This window comes from Equus quagga, chromosome 2 (genome assembly GCF_021613505.1).
Source record: "Equus quagga isolate Etosha38 chromosome 2, UCLA_HA_Equagga_1.0, whole genome shotgun sequence".
In the NCBI taxonomy this organism is placed as follows: domain Eukaryota; kingdom Metazoa; phylum Chordata; class Mammalia; order Perissodactyla; family Equidae; genus Equus; species Equus quagga.
In genome coordinates, this window is record NC_060268.1 from 95,404,200 (window position 1) to 95,424,897 (window position 20,698).

The 20,698-nt window shown below is 47.3% G+C and overlaps 1 protein-coding gene across 1 annotated transcript in view; it reads left to right on the forward strand.

Annotated features, from left to right (window-relative positions):
* The window catches only part of ABHD17C (abhydrolase domain containing 17C, depalmitoylase), a 49,341-nt gene that overhangs the window by 23,983 nt on the left and 4,660 nt on the right, over window positions 1-20,698 (forward strand). Inside the window, exon 3 of the mRNA XM_046652784.1 lies at window positions 20,208-20,387. Within this exon, the coding sequence (XP_046508740.1) occupies window positions 20,208-20,387 (180 nt within the window). The remainder of the gene's footprint in view (window positions 1-20,207; window positions 20,388-20,698) is intronic.

The following is a 20,698-nucleotide window of genomic DNA, read 5'->3' on the forward strand; positions in this document are numbered from 1 at the left end:
TCCACTCAGATGACCCCTATCCACATGACCTCCACTCAGATGACCCCCATCCACATGACCTCCACTCAGAGGACCCCCATCCACATGACCTCTACTCAGATGACCCACATCTATATGACCCGCATCCACGTGACCTCCATCCAGATGGAGGTTTAAAAGGCAGGGAGGCCGGTAATTGTTCACCTCCAGCCAGGCCGAGTCCCCACGTCAGTTCTTGCCCAACAGTTAGCACATGCAGTTTCTAAGCCAGACAGATGTTTGAGTAAGTGTAACTTTCCACTGAGCCAGGGGATCGTACTGAAATGGAGTTAAAGTCCTGATTATCTGGGACTCGCAGCGGGTCCCTTCACTCAGAAGGCATTTGAGGCTGTGTTCAGAGACGGGCGAGACGGGAATCCACTGTCTCGTCCTGGACTGCAGAACTTCACGGTGGCCTGGGAAGAATATATTTTGCGCTCCTTTTCCATCCTAACCAGGAAATAGATCATGTTAACGACATCATTGTGGAAATTGGGTCTGGTGCTATATAGTGATTTTTGGTTGGTTTGTATCTTGTCTATTATGATGTATAAAATATAAAGGGAGATGAGTTATGATAAGGGAAAAATAAAAACAAGAATGGAAACACAAAATGCAGCCAGCATGAGGTTTAAAAGTGCACCTGCTGCTTGCTCTGTGCTGTCTCTGCTGGAGGGTCGCCCTCTGGCTCTGGGTCTGTGGGGTCGTGGATGCCTCTCCCCCAAGCTCTGGAGTGCTTCCTTTTTGCTTTTCATCTTCTTTAAAATTTTTTTCTTTTTGTTTTGAGCGAGTCTCAAGGGGAGAATAGAGAAACGTGCCTTTACTTTGTCAATTTTTATTACAAGTCCCATTATCTTTTAAATCCTGTACCGAGTAGTATTTCCTGAGTTAATAGTATTCGTTTAGTTATGTAACCACTGTTATTGTGTTTTTAGACTCTAGTTTCTTGGAGAATAATCAAACAGTCAGTGAACTGCAAAGAGAAGGCACAGAGGCACCCAGGGATGGGCCTCCCCAGCACCAGCTGGTCTGTGGGAGAGTTTCAATCAGAGGCTGTGTCTGCTGGGTACAAGGTTTCAGTGGAAGAAAGGACACAAAAAGAAACAGAACTAACCAACCAAAACTTAACCCCTATATACAGAACATTTTCTCTGCAGTTTCTAAGAATGAACAGACCCTTGGAATAGCGAATATCTGTGGTCTCTTCTTCCTTAGACCTTCTGTGGGTACGGTGGGCTGTCGCAGACATGGAGAGGCTGAGGTTCTGCTCTGTGTGTTAGTGATGGTGGGGATCTGCATGTTCTTTAAGCCGCGAATTTCATATTCTGGTTTAGTGTTATAGGTTTGGCTAGTTCGGTCAAGGTGATGAGGATGATTTTATTATTATTTTGCTTTTCAATACTCTTTCAGTAATCTCATTATTTTTTACCTGGTCTATCATTGTGGTTTTGATTTCTCTTTTAATTTGGGAGTTGCATAGGGCAGTTTTCCCTGGTTTTTAATTTTGAGGGTGGTCCCTCCTCTCTTGGTTAATTGCTTCTGTTTCTGTTGTTTCTGTTAGCCCCTCCTTGGCTCAGCAGTTCCGTGCACTAAAGTAGAGACTTGGGGCAATCAGCCAGCGGAGGGCGTGCTGTGGCGTCTGCTTACTGGAGAAAGCTCAGCTGAGAATTCCAGCTATCTGGCTGTTTGGCAGGTGGCACTTCCTGTCTTCATGGCACCTTTGGTGAAGAATGTCCCCTGTGCCTTCACTGACCTTTCTGTCCTAGGAGGTCTTGAATAGGCCCAATTCTTGTGAGCCACTGTCGATCCTGAGACAATCAGCGTTCTTTTAAAAATTAGAATATAATCGGTCTCCAAAAATAGAGACAACTTTCCTGAGATAATTGGGAAAGTGTTGGGTGAGAGCAAGGGGGAGGAGATGGAAGAGCACATGTGAGAACTGTGGTACGAAGCACGTTATTCTCGGGTCTGTGCGCAGTGGGTCTGCACACAGTGGGTCTGCACGCAGGGGGTCTGAGTGTTCCCGAGGCCCGTGGAACCAGTGACCTGTCTGGTACTGTGTGTGCTGATTCCTGCTGCGCCATGATTTCTGGGGTTTCCTGGTAAGGTTCTGGTGCTCTGTCGTTTAAAGATAGGAGTGTGGTGTTAGAGGAAGGGCGGGATGACCTCCTTAAGTACCTTGGTGAAGGGGTGGGGTCATCTGGCCTCCTGCTCTCCTGACTTGACCTGGCCACCAAGCAACAGCGTAGCTGCCACTGCCCCTCCCTGGCTGTGGGTGGCTCTGTGGAGACGTGGGGCTCAGGGCAGAGGGGCTTAGCTTTGATGGGGGGACAACTGATGTGGGTTCAGAGCCAAACTCTGCCACCTGCCAGCTTCATGGCCTGGCTGCCTGGAAGTTGGTTTAAAGGAACTGATGATAAACAGCACCTTCAGGTTGTTATTAGGACTGGAGATGAGGCATGTGGGGCGCATCCTCGTGAGCCACAGTGTGGCCTGCTCGGTGCCGAGCACCTTCTAACGATGCACAAGAGCGAGCACAGCTCTTCCCGAGCTTGGCCAGGAGGACCCCCAGTGGTTCCTGGCTGTTGCTCACAAGCAGTTGAGAGCTCAGCTTTCCCTGGAGGGGACACTGGCCTGGCCTGATCAGGTATGATTATGACCTGGTCCGGCTGAGTCTGGGCAGGGGAGGGACAGTGACTAGAGGCAGGGCTGGAGGAGGCAGATCTGGGCCTAATCCCCTTGGAAAGTGAGCTCAAGGGCCCTCAGCCCACAAATCACAGAGCCTGGCTCTAATGCCCCCTAGAAAGGCCTGGGGGCGTTGATCATGTGGGGACATTAGCACTGGGGTGGTTCCCTTGTCTCTGGATTTCTATCTGTCCAGTGAACAGAATGAATTAGACCCGATGTGCCCTGTCCGGATCTTTAAAATCAGGCATTCTTGTTTTAGAATAAAAGTAGCCTGCAGAATCAGACTATAAACCTCACGAGGGCAAAACCCAGGTCCTCCGTGTTCCTTCTTGTGCCCTCAGTTCGCGGCCCCGTAGGCAGATGAGGGCGCTCAGTAACTGGGGAATAAATTACTCCTTCCTCCATCTCGGGTTCCTGGGAGGCCCCACAGGGAACCCAGGAAGAGTGTCTGCATGTGACCAGTGGGGAACCAAAGCTTAACGGAGGTATTTATCATGTAATACTCTAATCCAATATTCATCTTATGAAAAGGGATAACCTCGCTCATAAATTTTGCTTTGTGCTGAAGAAGTGGCGAGTTTGAGGTCATGATAAAAATCTTAATGTTTTCATCAACATTTTGGCCATGCTGTTTTGCATTTTTCTTAAATCCGAGGGATTCTAATATGTTGTAAGAGAGGGTGAAAATATGCTTCTCTTTCAAGATAAAAGTGCATGCAAAACAGAGGGGTTTTTTTAGATTTTATATCATTTTGATTTCTTTCAAGTTTTGAGTGAAAGAAAAATCATTCTTGACTAACTTTGAAATTCTGAAGTATAAACTCTCCTTTTCCAGGGCCCAGCCCGGTGGCACAGGGGTTAAGTTCACATGTTTCACTTCGGCACCCAGGGTTCTCCGGTTCGGATCCCGGGTGCGGACATGGCACCACTTGGCATGCCATGCTGTGGCAGGCGTCCCACATATAAAATAGAGGAAGATGGGCATGGACGTTAGGTCAGGGCCAGTCTTCTTCAGCAAAAAGAGGAGGATTGGCAGAGGATGTTAGCTCAGGGCTAATCTTCCTCAAAAAAAACCCAAAAACAAACACAAACCAAAAAACATAAACTCTCCTTTTCCAAATTGCCGTGACTTGATGGAAACTCGGAAACCGCGGTAAATTGCCAATAGGGAGTCAGATGTATTAGAAATAATAATGTGGGAACATTCCAGGGCCGAGGAAAGGGATTTGAAAGTTTAATATGTTAGTCCCCGTTGGCGTCTTAGATGGTTTTTGGAGAGACAGGGACTGTTGAGGCCCACAGGGCTTAGAAAGAGGAGCGAGCCCAGCCAGGGAACCAGATTTGGAACAGAGGGACCAAAGCTGGGACAGCAGTCAGGTGCGCACCCAGGAGCAGACGTATGACGGATATAGGAAGCTTTGCTCAGAAGAGTGGGAATAAATACGTTTCTTAGGCTCGGAACAAAGGAAAGGATGATGGATACAGCAGGAGATTCTGGGAGCGTTGCCCAAGTCAGGGGAACCCCAACTGTGTCCAACCCCACCACTCTTCTTTCATCCCCTTCCTCCCTTTTAGCATCTCAGTCCCTGGGTCTGCTGATGGGTCCTGAAGTCCCCGTCCCACACAGCACATGGAAGCCACTTCTTCTGGTGGCCTGGCCTGCTCTGCCCTCCCCGAATTTCCTGTTGGACAGAAGAGGAGGGAGAGATCCTCGCCACCTGGTGTGTGTGACAAATGTGTCTAGATGTTGTTACAGCCTGAAGTTTTTACAGTGACAAAAGTTTCATTTCCGAAGAAAAATCTGGGTCTGCGTCTGTCCCCGTTTGAACATCACTGGCGTGCAGCTTGTATGAAGTCCCTCCAATTCTGAAATGATCTCAAGTAGGAGACACATAGTATTTTACATCCCACCAAAGAAAAGCCAAGACCACAACAGGAAAAATGTAAGACGCAGGGGGTCAAGAGTGGATGGACATGTGGACTTGGGGAAGAAGCCTGCGAATTTCCGCAATTGCAGGCTTATGTTGCTTGCAGAAGAAGCAGAATCTGCTATTTATGTTGCCACATCTCTGGTTATTGCATGAGACTCAAAGACGGGGTTATAAGGATATAGTAACAGATACAGTGAAGTGTATGGAATGGAATGTGGCTAGCTGCGTACTTTTGAATTATTAATATCACGGTACACCAAGTTCTTAGTGGCCAAATAAAGCTTTCCTGTTTACGATAAATAAGGACATAGCATTTGCTTCATTATGTTTATGTGCAACATAGTATTTTAATTAAAATACAATGTTGAAATTACCTCAAGGCCTTATTTTAGACTGACTTGAAAAAGGAAATGAAGGCTTCTTGTGGGTCAGACCTCTGAGTCACAGTCGCCGGCTGCTATTTGGAGGCCACAGAGGCTGGATCTGGCACATAGGACAGACCCACGGAGTGATGCTTTAGAATGCCGCCGGGCTCTGTAACGATGCCCTTGAGTGTTCAAATGCAGACACTGGGATTCTGTCAGGGTTTCATTCAAGTGAAAAGTGCGGCTAGAGGAAGTGTGTCGACACTGCCACTTACTGCGCCCGCTTCCTTTGTGAGGTTCTGAAGGCGTCCTTTCATCTCCAGAGAGAAAAAGGATGGCGGAATTGTTGTGCTGTCCTAAGGAGTGGTTTTCCTTTGTTTTGATTTTTTAAAAAATGCAGGCAACGTGGAGCATTAATGGAAAGGATCATGAGGTCTTTGTGACAGGGAGGGCAAACCTACGTTCAAATGAGACCGAGTCGTGTCACAGACCCCAGCTTCGGGATCACCACTGAGCTTTCCTGAAGCTGGTACATTCCTGCAGAGACAGGTCTTGAGTAGAATATTCTGCCAGATTTGTGAAAGAACATGGTATTTGCGACGTGCATGTCTTCATCGTCTTTTTTTTCTGGGTTACTGGTAAATTTTAATGCCTTTAGATTTTAGAGATTTTACAGTAAAAACACAAATTTTACTGTTTGTTACTGCTTTATTTACTGCTTGTTTACTTTTATAGTAAAATCTCATTTAGAATTCACGAGAGCTGGAATTTTTGTCCCCTTTAATAAGGAAATAATTAGTGTAAGTCAGATTTAAGAGGAATGTTCACTTTTTTCTATTTTGATAAAATATTCAAGCCATAAAATTTGCCGTTTTAACCATTTTTAGGTGTACAGGTCTGTGGCATTGGGTACATTCACGTTGTTGTTCAACCTTTGCCACCATCCATCCATCCCCATAACTTTTCATGATCCCAAATGGAAACTCCGTACCCACTAAACAGAGTGTTGAGTTTTTTTTTTGTTTTTGAGGAAGATTAGCCCTGAGCTAACAACTGCCGCCAATCCTCTTTTTCACTGAGGAAGAGTGGCCCTGAGCTAGCATCCGTGTCCGTCTTCCTCTACTTTATATGTGGGACGCCTACCACAGCATGGCTTGTCAAGCGGTGCCATGTCCGCACCTGTGATCCAAACCCGCAAACCCCAGGCTGTGCCACCGGGCTGGCCCCCTTTTTATGCTTTTAAGAAGGACGAAGGGAAAATGGAAGGTTCTGGAAGCAGAATGAAGAGTTGGGGAACAAGGAAAAAGGACGCAAAACAGGCACAAAGAGGGGATTAGACCCAAGAGAATGGACCCGAAGATGCCATCAGGGAGTGGCCAAGGACATCTTCCCTGAGTCTGCCCAGGGCAAGTGTATATTTCACAGACTTCCGTTCTGAGCGGACGCAGAAGACATTAGGGGAGCGAGCCAAGTTGGGCAGAGCTGGCATTCTGGTTTCAGGTTAGGTGTCATCTTCTGTCCGGGGGCCATGTTCCTGTCTGGATCTGGGGACAGGAAGGCCGGCTAGAAGGGGGAGTGGAGGGGCTGCCTGTGCGGTTTCACTCATTACCTCATTTAATTCTCATCACAGGCCCAGGAGGCAAGACTTACACCTCTTTGTGGCCGAGGAAACAGGGCTGAGGAGAGGTCAGATCATTGATGTGAGGCCGAGCCAGGACTCTGACCTTGAGTTGTCTGATTTCAAAGCCTGCTTTTCCCTCTTAGCCACTCTGCAAACCTCCGCTCTCCATCCCAGCCCTCAGATCTCACAGACTCATGACCACATGTTCTGAGCTGCGCACAAAAGACTAGTTATAGCCCAGCTTCTAGAGAGACTCATCTAAGCTCTGCGCAGCTCAGAACTCATGACCGAGACCCATGGCTGGATGCGGGGTCTCCAGCGCTCCCTCCCTCTCTTGGCTCTGCTTTCTCCTCTTTGTAGTAGTTCTTAAGCAGCGTCTTTCTGTGTGCTGACAAAGGTGACCTCACCCAGGCTCAGCAGAAGAGGGTGCGGACATCCTGGAAGGACTGGGGTTGACCAATCTTGGTTCCCACTGTGCTCATCGCGGAAGCGGGCACCCTGGCCAAGGGGATCCAGAGCTCTCATTGGCCACACCTGGGTGCGTGAGATGGAGAGATGCTCTGAAAAAATACAGCAGGTCAAAAATGCTCTCTGTCCCCAGTATGTGGGGACATCCAAAAATTTCCTAGTGGACATCTCAGCAGTTTTAGTGCAAGAACTAAGGGGATTTGTGGCCTTGCATTCCCAGATCTGCAGTCATTTACAAGTCACTGAAGCGTGGTATTCTCACCCACCATCTAGTGTCTTGTCTGCTAAACAGCTGTTGTAAGAACTCATGTTACGATGAGAGAAAATAATTAGTAATTGGATTCTTGAGTTTCTAGTTCTAATAACTTTCAGCCGTAGTGGTCAAGTGGATAATTAAATTAGATTTTTAAAGTTTTTCCCCATCCCAGAGATTTCATGGGATCTGTACTCTGGGCTGTCTCTCTTGGATGTGGAGTATGGGTTCCTTTAAGGTTTTAGTTTGGTCAAGTGTCTGTCTTTATCTGTGTTTCGTGTGGACAGAAGTGACATTTATTAAATGACCTTTTTTGTGAGATGCCTGTGCTAGATGCTTCACATAAGCCAGCTCATGGAAACCTCTCGAAAACTGTAGGGTAGGGGCTGGCCCCGTGGCTGAGTGGTTAAGTTCGCACGCTCTGCTTCGGCGGCCCAGGGTTTCGCCGGTTCGGATCCTGGGCGCAGACATGGCCCGTTAGGCCATGCTGAGGTGACATCCCACATGCCACAACTAGAAGGATCCACAGCTCAATATGCAGCTATGTACTGGGGAGATTTGGGGAGAAAAAGTAGAAAAAAAAGAAGATTGGCAACAGATGTTAGCTCAGCTGCCAATCTTTACCAAAAAAAAGATCGGTGATCTTAAAAAAACACTAGGGTAGGCGGTAGTCTAAACATTTCACAGGTGTGTGCGCAGCTGTGGGGGGGCAGCATTTTCTGACTTTACTAACATGTCGGATAATTACAGAATGTCAAGAGAGTCTCAATTATCATTAGAACAATTTCATCCACAATTATACTCAAACAAGCTCAACCAAATTATTCTGTTTTAATTGTAATGGATCTAAGGAATTGATTTTATATTCTTTAGGACTGTAACTTTTCCTCTGAGAGATGATTTTTCTTAAGTTAAAATTCAGTCATCAGAGCAGGTCTTGTTTATTTTTGCTGTGACACGGAGAGCGTTGTAGGAGGAGAGAACGGCCTTCAAGGTCACAGAGAATTAAGTTGTTTTGCAGGTGGGTTTAGACCCCCGTTTGGAAGGAAATTTCAGACATCTAGGATAGAATGAAACATCCCACACGAGGGTAGATGCTGCTTTCCAAAAATTAGATAATGTACGTCTTGATGTGTTTTGAAATAAGTAAGTTTAGGAAAGCCCACATTGATTAGTGCACCAACCCTCCTGGCCGGCTGCGTTTTCCTTGAACGCCCGTTACTCTGCATTCTGTTATTGTCATAGTTGTCTGTGTGAGAAAAGGACACGTTATCTTTCTGTTTACAGATCTGTTTGGATCTGTCCATCTCCGTGGGACCTGGACCATTTGGTCCCTCCCAGAGCCTCTGCGTTAGTGCTGTCGCTGCTCACCTGGGCAGGTGCTCCCGGCCCCAGCCAGCTGCCCCCCAGCCCCGTGCCCCGGCAGGAGGCAGGATGAGGAGCGCTCGGGGGCTGGTCGGTCCTGCATAGACATCAAAACTACTTCAGGAGGACTTTTCTTACCATGACCCCTGAGAGTCTGACTTTTACATGCCTTCCTAGGGTGTCCGCAGTACCTGAGACTCAGTTTTGCCCAAACTGAACATACCTCCTAACAAAACAAAATTCCACCCCCCGCCCCATTATCTCCTTCCCAGCTCCCCTCTTTGTCCAGGTGCCTCAGCCCTTGGCTGTAGAATGACCTGTGAGTTCCTCCCCTCCCCAGCACTACTTGCTACATGCACGTCTTATCTGAGCAACTCAAACACCTCTTATCCAACCATTTTCTTCCTTCCCTTTGCTGCAACTTTTCGCCAGTCTGGGATCCTGTGCGTATTCCCCAGACCCTACAATTCTCCGGCTACACCTTCTGAGGTAAACCCTCATCCGGCCAGGCCAGGCGCCAGTCCCCGCAGCTGTTGTCTGTCTTCTCTTGATGTTTTCACATCTCCCCTCCTCTGCGATTGGCTTCAAGCTCTCTTCTGCGCATCCTGACCTCCTGGTCCCCATTTTGATTATTCCCTTCGTTGTCCTTCGGTAAACTTACTGACTGTAGTATTTATTTTGCCTAAACTTATGCTTGGTTTTCATGTTATTTCTTGGTTGAATCTCACTTCCTTCCTTTTTTCCCCAAAGACTCCTAATAACCCAGGAGCACATAGTTTATCCCCATTATAGTCAATGTTGGTTCTTGTGAATGAGGCTACTTTTGATGTTGCATTTGGCACATTTTCTTTTATAACCAGTGTCAAGAGAATACCTTGAACATGCTCATGCTTTTAAAACTTCTAAAGGTTACTGTTACCTTGTTTTTAAGTGTCCCTTTTAACCAAATTCCCTTGGTCAATAAGAAAAGAAACAAATACACAGCTGATATCACTGACCTTTAAAGTTTTTAATTTTGTTCCACGGTGTTAACGTAGCAGATACTTTAAAATGGGTTTCCTTTGCTTTCACCGTTGGAATTAACAACTGATAGAAATCTGTTTGTGAAACATCAGAATAACGCTGAAAAAAAGGTCTGAACCCACAAAGATGTATTTTTTAAATAAGAACAATAAGCATGTTTCAGCCGATTGGGGCTTTTTTATTTTCTCATAATTAAAACATTAGGCACCGTTTTTTAAGCTTTGGCTACAGAAAGTGAAAGTTTGCTTTACCATTTAGATGCTCCCTGAGGGGTGGGTCCTGTTTGCGTCCCCTCCCCAGGCAATCCCATTACTCTGAGGCTTTGCTCTAAAAGTTTGTTAGGGTTTCTCACTGTCCTCAGATCTCATCCTTCAATTAACATCTGTCTTACCTTGTGTATTTATCTTGTCCTATAGCTAAAGGCATTTCCACTGGGAATTCTAGCTCCGAAATATTTAAAATGTTGACTTCAAAGTCAATGAAACTGTGCCAGGCATGCTTCTTCTGAAATAGATGGAAATGCTCTTGACGCGGCCGCATCAGGGTCCTGAACTCACACAGGATGCAGCATGTCTCGGGGGCTCAGCTCACTGTGTTCGTAGACAGAAAAGAAAAGCATTACGTTAAAATGAAAGCAAGCAGGTTTTACCCTATCAGTGACGTGCTCGTTCCCTGGGGACGCCATCCCCCTGGCGCTCTCAGCCTCCACGAGAGCCCTCGACTCTCACCGCTGGCTGCAGGGGCCCGTGGGCCATTCCCTATAAGCTGAGTGGGAACCAAAACCTGAGCTGGTGCAGATCAGCCTGAGCTCAGCACAGCTGTGACTGTTGAAGACGATAGACTCCTGGAGAGGTCGAGACCAAGAGCATGGGTTTCCAAGGGTTCCTCCACACACTGCACCTGTCACAGGGGCAATTATTCACGGCCACGGCTTCCCCCTGGCAGAAATTGGGAGACTGGTTCCTTGTGTTGTGTTTTAAGTAAATCTTACATAACCTAAAAAAGATGGATGCTTACTAAATATGGTCATCCTTGATGGACTGACCCGGCTTTGCTAGTTTGCAGATGAGAAATTCTGCTCAGATTCAGATCCCCGGGAAGGTATTAAACTTCAAGTGGATTATATATCCATCGGAATGATACCAATATATGAAATTTAGTTTTAATTTGTTTGAAAACAGCCTTTGGCTAGAATCACATTTCATTCAAAGCAAGAAATACATCCGATGTACCAATCCCTGAGTGTGGGTATTGTTAACTTTCCCAAAGGGATACAGTGCTTTTTTTTTTTTTGCTGAGGAAGATTTGCCCTGAGCTAACATCTGTTGCCAATCTTCTTCTTTTTGCTTGAGGAAGATTGTCCCTGAGCTAACCTCCTTGCCAGTCCTTCTCTATTTTGTATGCAGGATACTGCCACAGCATGGCTTGATGAGTGGTGTGTAGGTCCATGTAGGGCATTTCAAGAAGGACGTGATAGGAACAGAAGTTTATCAAGCACCTTTGCTGATGCAGACACTTCATTCCTCGCACCATCCCCTAATGGCAGGTGTTTAAGGCCCACAGCCCACCTGTGAGCTCTCGCGCTGACCCCAGCTCCCCACAGCCTCAGTTGCTGCTCTGCCCTTTGAGTTTCCCACCGTGTTTGTATCAGAACCCGCCCTGCTCTTTGCCCCCTCACCCTGCGTCATCCAGATATTCCCGTGAACTGACGGGTGAGCTGCTGCCTGGCTGCTTCTCCCTGACTCAAGTCTTTTCCTCTGTGGGCATTTTCCTCTTTGTTTTTAAACCGCTGGGGCCGCGTACCTAATCTGCAGATGCTTCATGGGCTCTGACCTTTGGGCTGTACTGGCCCCCTGTCTGACTTCCGAATCCTTGCCCCCTGGTCTGTGCCTACGGTTGCTTTTATTTTGTTTTTTTTGTCCTACCTGTTCCACGCAATGCAGACTTCCTGATTCTGCTGCCTAACTGACCCCTTGATGCCAACAGCTTTCATCTTCCCAGCTACTCAGGCTGGAGCTTATCTGACCTCGTTACTTACTCTCTGTGACTTCCCCTGCTGGCCTCCCACGTGCAGCACGGTGCAGCCTCACCCGGTCATGTTGGTATCTTTTCTCCAAGGCCATATCTTGAGTTCCTTAGAGAGAAGAGGTGCTTGTACCAAGACTGGATGGGTTCCGGGCCCTTACTATAGACTCTGATCAGAAACGTCATGGATTCCATTTTGCGGGCTGTGCTTGCTGCTCTGGCCACTTGGATGGAGCCGTGGTCTTGGCGGTGGGAGAAGGCGACCTCAACTGTGTGTAGACTGCCTCCCTGCCTCCTCCTCTGACCCTTCCTCTTACCTAAGCCCAGGCCCAGGACTGGGGATTGGCAAAAGTAGGAAGATCAGAGGTCAAAAGATTCTGGGGTTGGACCACTGGGGGTTGCAGAGGATGGACTGTGCTTAGGTGTGGACAGAATCAGAATTCTGACCTGCGAGAAATTTGCGGGACTAGAGGCTGTGAGCCCATCCAAGAAGGGTGAGTGGAGAAGTGGGGAAACAGATGGTCCTCGGGAGGGGATGCTCAGGGATGCAGGTCTTAGTTTTATGTGATGCTCGTGTTTCAGATGCTGTGAAACTAGGTCCTCTTAGTGGTTCTTTGAAAGCCCTCGAGTTGTCATCGTTAAGATCAGACCTCCTGGCCCAGTTCCAGTCCTTCTTTAAATAGAAGTCTGAGCTGTGTGTGTGTGTGTGTGAGGGTCAGAACCCGCCATGGGACCCCAGGGCAGCCCCAGACTTACCCCAGCAAGAGATGGTGGCACTCTGACTTGATGGTGGCTGTGCTATAAAATGAATATATTTTATCTCCCTGGGGGAGAATGAGCTTTCTCTAGAGATCAGTGTGCAGAAAACAGCTCCTTATTTAAGTCAGGACCACAATTTCACGAGGACGTCCAGGGGAGTCTGATAAAAACGTGTGTCAGTTTGACATGGAAGGAGATGGATAGTTGACCAAAGCAAGGAGACCCTTTGCCCACAGCTTTCACCTGGCCTGACCTTGAATCTCTTGCTTCCTCTGCTCTGGCATTCTGTGTCCTTATCCCTCATCTCATGTTTAGACCTTACTTCTGACTGTCCCTTGGTGTTTTCCTGTACGTGCCTTGACTCCCCAACTGGACTATATGCTCCTTGAGACCGCCAACCATTTTATATTCATCTTTCTATCCCCTTGAGGTCCCGGCCTCATTCAAAGGATGTGCTCAGCAAGTATTTTTTGAACACATTAAAAAAAAAACAGGTGCGGGGCTGGCCCCGTGGCCGAGCGGTTAAGTTCGCGCGCTCCGCTGCAGGCGGCCCAGTGTTTCGTTGGTTCGAATCCTGGGCGCGGACATGGCACTGCTCGTCAGACCACGCTGAGGTAGCGTCCCACATGCCACAACTAGAGGAACCCACGACGAAGAATACACAACTATGTACCGGGGGGCTTTGGGGAGAAAAAGGAAAAAATAAAATCTTTAAAAAAAAAAAAAAAAAAAACAGGTGCCATCTTCGAGGCATGGAAACTAACCCACGGTGTCCATGATCACCCACCTGATAGATCACTGCCAGAACCAAGTTTAGATCCTCAGCCGAATTTGTCATTTAACAGTTCACTACTTTTCATACTTTGTCTTTGTCTTCATCCTGACGTTGGACACTAAATGGGCAGCAGAGGGGGATGTGGTTTTTAGAATTCCACCTTGATGATCAAGCCATTGAGAAGGTTTTGAGGAGAGAAGATAATGAATTTGGTTTTAGACACGTTGAGTTTGAAATTTCCCCCTGTCCAGTAACCGTATTAAATTCACAGCCCCACCACTTACTAGCTGTAGGACCTTGAGGAAGTTCCTTAACTTTACTCTCAAGTTCCTCATGTACAAAGTGGGGGCAAGGATGCCCCCTCGCAGGATCACTTGAAGATCAAATGAGATGTGAGGTCAGTGACAGCACTTAGGATGTAGGTGGGCACGGGGGCATTTCATTCCATTTACCTTTGCTTCCTTCGGGCAGGTACCATTCTGCTCTGGATCTTAGGAGAAAGAGCAGGCTGGAAGTAAAAATTTGAGAATTGCTGGCAGAGTTAATAGTTGAAGTCATGGGGTTCAGTGAAATCATCTGGAGAAAAGATGTAAGAATGCGGTAGGAAGACGCAGCTGGTAAAGGAGACCATGCCCCTCCGTGCTGGGAGTGGAGGAGGGGCTGAGAGTGATGCAAGGTCCCAGAGACCCAGGAATAGATTTTAAGAAGAAAGTCATCATTTATAGTGTAAACTGCCAAGGAGAAATCAAATTGGATGAGGAGTAAGAAAAAGTGGTTGGGTTGGGTACTTCTGGTGGCAGCTTGCAGGATGTTGTAGGAGCGAAAGGTGGGTTTCAGGGGCCTTATGGTGGGGAAATCGAGGTAGGAGATGGGGCCGTAGTGTCGAGGATGAAGCACTGATGAAGACAGTCTGTTAGATTCAGGGACTTGGGGATATAGGTGGTGTTGGGAATAAGACGAATTCTGTGTGGGTGGGGGAGGAGATGCTCAAAGTCAGGGGAGGGCGCAATCCAGCATGCAAGTGGAAGGTCAGCCTTGGTATGGAAAAGCGACACTTCTTCCCCAAAAGCCAGGGAACGAGGGAAAATGGGCCGGGTGTAGGGCTGTGGAGAAACTGCCTCAGTGGCTTCCTGACTGGAAGTCGCCCACCCCGTCTTGTGTCTTTCTATTTGGGCAACGGGGAAGTTTACCTGTAAAAGACTGTCTCAGGGGCTGGAGGCATTGAAGAAAACATTGTTTCCAGGGCATCCATTGCCGCCGTTGCTCCTGTTCCCAGCGTCCCGCCCACAAGGCTGGTGCTGGCGAGAAGGAATCGCTTCTAACACTTTGCTATCGTGATACCTGAAAATAGGAAATTGTAAATAAAAGTGCAGAAAATCCTGCAGGAATGCTTCTGTTTCACCGGGGTTGTTTCTGCCTGCTGTGAATCCGTCTTGTCCCAGGTTGGTAGCGTTTTAACTTCTGTTTTATTTTAGAAGAAAGGTTTTGGACTGTGGGGTTGTTGATGTTTTTGAAAAAATGCTTTTCACTTGCTCCTGCTCTCTCTTTTAAAAAGCTGTGATCTTAAAATGCCCCATGTTTCACCACAGACTTAGTAAGTAGATTCCATTTACCATTCCTTTTTTTCCTCTTTTAGTTTAATTCGGGAGCTGAAAGGGCTGTAACATCTGGGTCCACCCTTTTTACTCAGTATCAGTCAACATTGATAGTTTGAGGAATCCACAAACCCGTTAAAATCTCTAAGTATGGAAATTTTTTAAGTAAAGCAATTAACGTTTCTAAAAAATTCCTGAGAACTGCAGATACTTCTCATTTTGGAACCATTGGTGTAGAGGTAATCAACCTTCTGCCTTTTTTTCCACCACAAACAAACTCTAATGGTACAGTGAAGAGGACGCACTTCAGTGTCCCCATTTGCAGGAGGAAGGTGCTGGAATAGAGGCCTCTTAGAGTTCTCCCCGAAAGTCTTTGATCCCTTCAAAGAATTACCTGCTCCCCACCCTGTCCCCACCTCCCCAGCTCCTCATTTGTTGTCAGATGGTGTAGAAAAGACAGGAACAGCAGCGGAAAAGTCCTCACCGTAATAGTGCTAACAGATCTGAACACTTGACTAGCACTTTACAGTTTCCAAAACCCTTTTCAAAAATAAGAAGACCAGCAGTTAGCAGAATGCTTATGACTCCGTGTGAAGAGGTCTGGCGATCTTGCTTTCCTTATTATTATTTTTTTTAACAAGTCACTACCTAATAATTAAAGGAGATTATAAATGAAAATTTGAAAGGAGAAAAACTACCCAGTGTCACCTCCTGAAGATAACCATTATTACCATTTTAATAGCTAGCTTTCAAGTCCCTTTTCTATATATAGATTTTGTTTTCAGGAACATAATTGTGCTGGTTTTTGTAGACTGCTTTTTAATGAACATTTTAATATGAGTTTTCCCCACATCAACTCTTTATGAGACATAATTTTTAGTGGCCTCATGTTTTCTTACAAGATTTAGTTTTAGCCCAAGATCTACCATGAGTTGTAACAGCTTTTGGGGGCGGGGGGCTGCCTCCATATCTGAAGTGACTGGTGAACTTTTAAAAGACATTTTTTGTTGTGAAATGTAACAGCCAGATAGAAATGTTCATAAAATGTAGTTGTTCAGCTTAATGAATTGGAAAAGGAACTTTTGTGACAAGACAGACTTTAACCAGCATTCTCCACCCCCCGCCAAATGTACTTCTTCCCAAGTCATAACTCTTTCCCTTCCCCATCCTGAGCCACTCTCCTGAATTGTAGGGCTTCACTCCCTTGCTTGTGCTTCCTTGTAGGTGTACTACCCAATTAAGTGTCCCCCCAAAATAAAGTTTAATTGGGGTGGGTTTTAATTTCTTGCAAACAGCATTGCACAGCGTGCATTCTGTTGCGTCTGCTCCTTTCGATTCATAGCACGCCTTGAAGATTCGTTGGTGTGGTGTGGTGGTCTGTGGGTCGACTATCCATCCCATGGTTTACTTATCCATCCCACTGTTGATGACCGTTAGAGTTGTCTCCAGCCGTGTAGACGTCTGCCCACAGATATTGTGTGTGTATTTCTCGTGCGTAAGCGCTCATTTCAGTGGCGAATGTATCTGGGAGCAGCATTACCAGGTCATTGGGCTCCTGTTAATGTATCCTCGGTTTTACTTGATATTGCCGAACTTTTCCCCGAGTGGGTTTATCAGTTTGCACCCCCATCAGGAGTGAGTGAGAGCCCCTGTTGTCCCATCTTTGCTGATGCTTTGTCAGACTTTCAGATTTTTGTTAGTCTGGTTAAGTGTGATTATGGCTTTAAATTGCATTTCCCTTTAGACTAATAAAGATGAGTAATTCTTGTTTCCCTCCTCCTCCTCTCCCTTCCTGCCATTTAGATTTCTTCTTTTATCAAATGCTTGTTTGTATGAAATGCCATCTTTCTGTCTGGTTGTGTGTCTTTTTCTTATTGATTAGTAGTAGTTCTTTGCATATTCTAGATAGAGTCCCTTGTTGGTTATATGATGTGGCAACTCTTTTCCCACTTGGCCGTTTGCCTTTTCACTTTGTTAGTGGTGTCTTCTGATGACCAAAGTTCTTGATTTTAGTGTAATACAATTTGCTGATTTTTTTTTTCCCTCTTTGGTTAGTATTTTTTGTGGTTTTCCTGGTGGAGTCTTCCAGGGGAAACTTTGAGTTGCAAAGTGTTGGACGTCTCTAAGAACGTGGGTCTGTCCGTCAAAGGTAGAATCTGCCGAGACTGGTCCTGGGTGTGTCCTGGCGCCTGTGGGTGGAGGGCTCGGAGCTGAGGGTCCTTCTGTGGAGTAGCTCAAGCTTCTCCCTAAGGCGCTTAAAGGCGACCGCATCTCTGAGGAAGGACGAGTTCAGGACACTCGAGAAAGGGCTGGCTGTGCAAGTAACCGCGCACCCACCTCGCCCACCTGGCTGGCGGGGTCCATTTCTCCCTTATTTGTTCAGTGCTGCCCCCGAGGTTGAAGGAGTGTCACGTAGAAACAGCATCAGGACACCAGAAAAGCAGCTTTGACCATCACAATAAGTGGAATTAACACTTACTCGTGACCGCGGTAGGTTATCCCACATCTTCCCCACCACCCTTCAGATTCGATCAAAGAGGTGGGGCCAGTCTGCTGCCAGTGTGAGCTGGAACGCTTTTACTTTAGTTTTGATTTCTAGCATTAATCATCCCTTATCTTCTGTTCTTCATGTACTGCCCTCCGTTTTCAGTTTTCCCCTCCTCTTAGATTTTTCTTTCATTGATGATTTATTTTTTTTTATAACTGATAACAAAATGAACTGACAAGAGTGGCCACGGTGGAGAGAGCCTGCACTCCGAGTGTGGGGTTTGGGGATGCTCTTCTCTGCCTTCTGACCCCCTCCTCCTGACCACCACCACCATGCTGTATGCAGCAGCTCTTACGCTTTTGGGGGTCATAGACAACTTTGAAAATCTGGTGAAAATTGCGGAGGGAGGAGACCCCTAATCTTACTTATGTTCTCCCCAAGGATCCCTGAACTTGCTTAAAAGCTCCTGCTGAGGTGGACGTCCCTGTCCCGTAAGGAAGGACAGCTGCGCTGGGGGAGGTCCTGGGATAACTGTCCTTCAGTAGAGGGCGTTTTCCCGTGCGACAGCCGGCGGATGCGCTAGAACGGTGTTCCCTTCTGATGTCTCTTCCCATTTAGTTCTGGTGGAGGGAGCTGTGTTTTAAAATCCACAGTCTCTGGCTTGGGGATTTTGGGCACAGGCTGCTACAGCCGTAAGATCCTTCCTCAGACCTTGGCATCATAACTCCTTTTGCCGACCGTTTTTCGATACCTTGTTCTTCCGACTGAAATGAAGCCCCAGGCAAGACGAGCAGGCGGGACCTGCATCCTGGGACGCTTTTCCATCTGGCACAGCTGTGTTGGATGGTGGCGTGTTCCAGGGGCTGGGGCCACACAGACACTTACCTGTAGAAAGAGGAGGAGGATCCTGGTTCTGAGCAGGTGTTTTTCTACCTGTGTCTGGGGCAGACAGAGCATCTCTTTATTTTCTATTTGTTTGTTTAAATTTATTAGACTCTTTCCTCTTCCCTGTATGATTCTTGATAGTGCCTTAACTTTCTCCCGGCTCCCTTTTCATGCTTCCGCCCTCCGTCCTGCATGCCACTGAAAGATGAATCTCCTCAAGGCGTAACTTTGTTCCTGTCTCTCACCCTTGGACACTTCCAGGAGCCCCTCATCTTCTCCGCGACAAGCTCTAACCCTTTAGCTGCCCATTCGAGCTCCTCCCAGACACATCCCCCGCTGGCCCACCCAGCTCTGTCTCGGCTCCCCAGCCGCCCTGAGCCGCTCGCTGGACTCCCTGCCCGCCCTGGGCTTCCCATTGCTGCATTGTGTGCGCTCGACCCTGTGCATCCCCACGTGTTTAACCCATCTGCCCCTCACGGCACAGGCCGGGTGTCGGCTCTCTGAAGCACGTCCCAAGGCTTACCCCCCAGAAATAACCATCCCCTCCCCAAATGCCTCCTTAAGGGCCCCATTTTCCTATGGAGTTTTCAGGGAGCTTGAGGGGGAGGAAGCTGAGCCGAAATCCTCCACCACCACCCCCCCTCAGCCGTAGGTCGACAGTTCTTGTCATTGGCGGCTGAGCTCAGAAAGGGCGTCACATTGTCGTATAAGCCACAGTAGGTGTTTACATCGAGAAGCGGACTTGTTGGACCATAGGCTTCACCTCTACAGAGAATATCAAGTTATTTTCCCGAGTGTTTGCACCAATTTATCCTCCCACAGCAGTGTGACAGAGCTCCCCTCCTCATTGTCCTCGCTGTCCCTCGACGTCGTCTCGCTTTAGTTCCTGCCCCTCTCTTGGGTGTGAAACCAGAACTCGTGGATTTAATTTGTGTGTCCTGTGCTGACGAGTTTGGGCATTATCTTTTTATGTGTGTCAGGCATTCACGTTTCCTCTCCTGTCATCTGCCTCCATTGCTTCTGTCTCTTTCTTTTTCATTTCTGGGTGCTCTTTATATATTCTGGATCTCCATTGTAGGTTAATGAGTACCTCTTTTCCTAGGACCCTTCTGTGTTGTTCCATCACTGTGTCTGCAGTGCTACATTCTTCCGTGTGGGGCCGAGGTTGGCTCACCTCGACGCCTGCCTCCCACCAACAAGCGGGGGGCGGGAGAAGGGGGGCACAGCCTTTTCTCTAAAGCTGTGACCACAGGTTGCTCACATCCCAGTGGCCAGAGCTTCGTTCTCTGTACACCAGGCTGCAGAGGAGGCCAGGAAACGTCTTTATTCTGCAGAGCCGTTTATCCAACTAAACGTTGCAAGAGAACGAACTAGGAGACAACTGATGGACTGAAAGACTGGGGATAGTTTAGCCCCGAGAAGAGGCTAGAGAAAGTACATTTGTCTTCAAATTAATTATCTCCTAGTGCCTGTTTCTGATAAATGCTATTATCTTTCATATTAAAACTGTTCTCTTTCATTATTAAAACTTCACTTGGAGGGTTCTTAATAACAGTATTACAATTTACCACACATGCTTTTGGTTTCTCTTTCAGAAATACATTTATGATTATCAAACTATAAAGAGGGAAGAACAGGAAGTGAGATGACTATAGATACTGAAATGACATCGATAATGCATTTATTTAGTTGATTTTCCAGGAAAAAGTCGTGTGCATTATTTTTGCAAAATGTGATGGAAGACATAATCTCAGCCCCTTAATTCTGAGCGAGGCCCCTGATGTTTGTTTTTATGATGTCGTGTTCTTTTTAAGCTGAAGTGTACACGTCAGATCATGTGATTTTTAAACTGGTCGATGTGTGAGTTTTGCTAGTCTAAGACATCGCGGTCTCTCTCCTTTTCTCCTTCCATACATGAGCTAATGGCTCGAACCTCTGGTCTCTCCAGGTATGGTGTGAGCCCTGAGAACATCATCCTGTACGGTCAGAGCATTGGGACGGTGCCCACAGTTGACCTGGCCTCACGGTACGAGTGCGCCGCCGTGATCCTCCACTCGCCTCTCATGTCGGGTTTGCGCGTGGCTTTTCCCGACACCAGGAAAACCTACTGCTTCGACGCGTTCCCCAGGTAAGTCACGACCCCACCAGGGCCAAGGGTCCCGTGAGCTGAGTTCAGATCTGATGCCACTGTTAACTGGGCCACCGATAAACGTGCACTGAATGCATCCGCACGTCGGGCCCTGTGCTGGCCCCTCAGGGGACATGGACGTGAAGATGGTACAAATGCCCATGAGGGACTTTGTCCTCTGGGCTGGCTCATTTGTGAAAATCCACCAGCTGGCCTATAAGGACCTCGCTCATCCTGATACCCAGGACTGACTGATCCAGCTGTCTGTGCACGATAAAGGGGAAAGTCCCCATGTGTTCTGAAGGAGCACA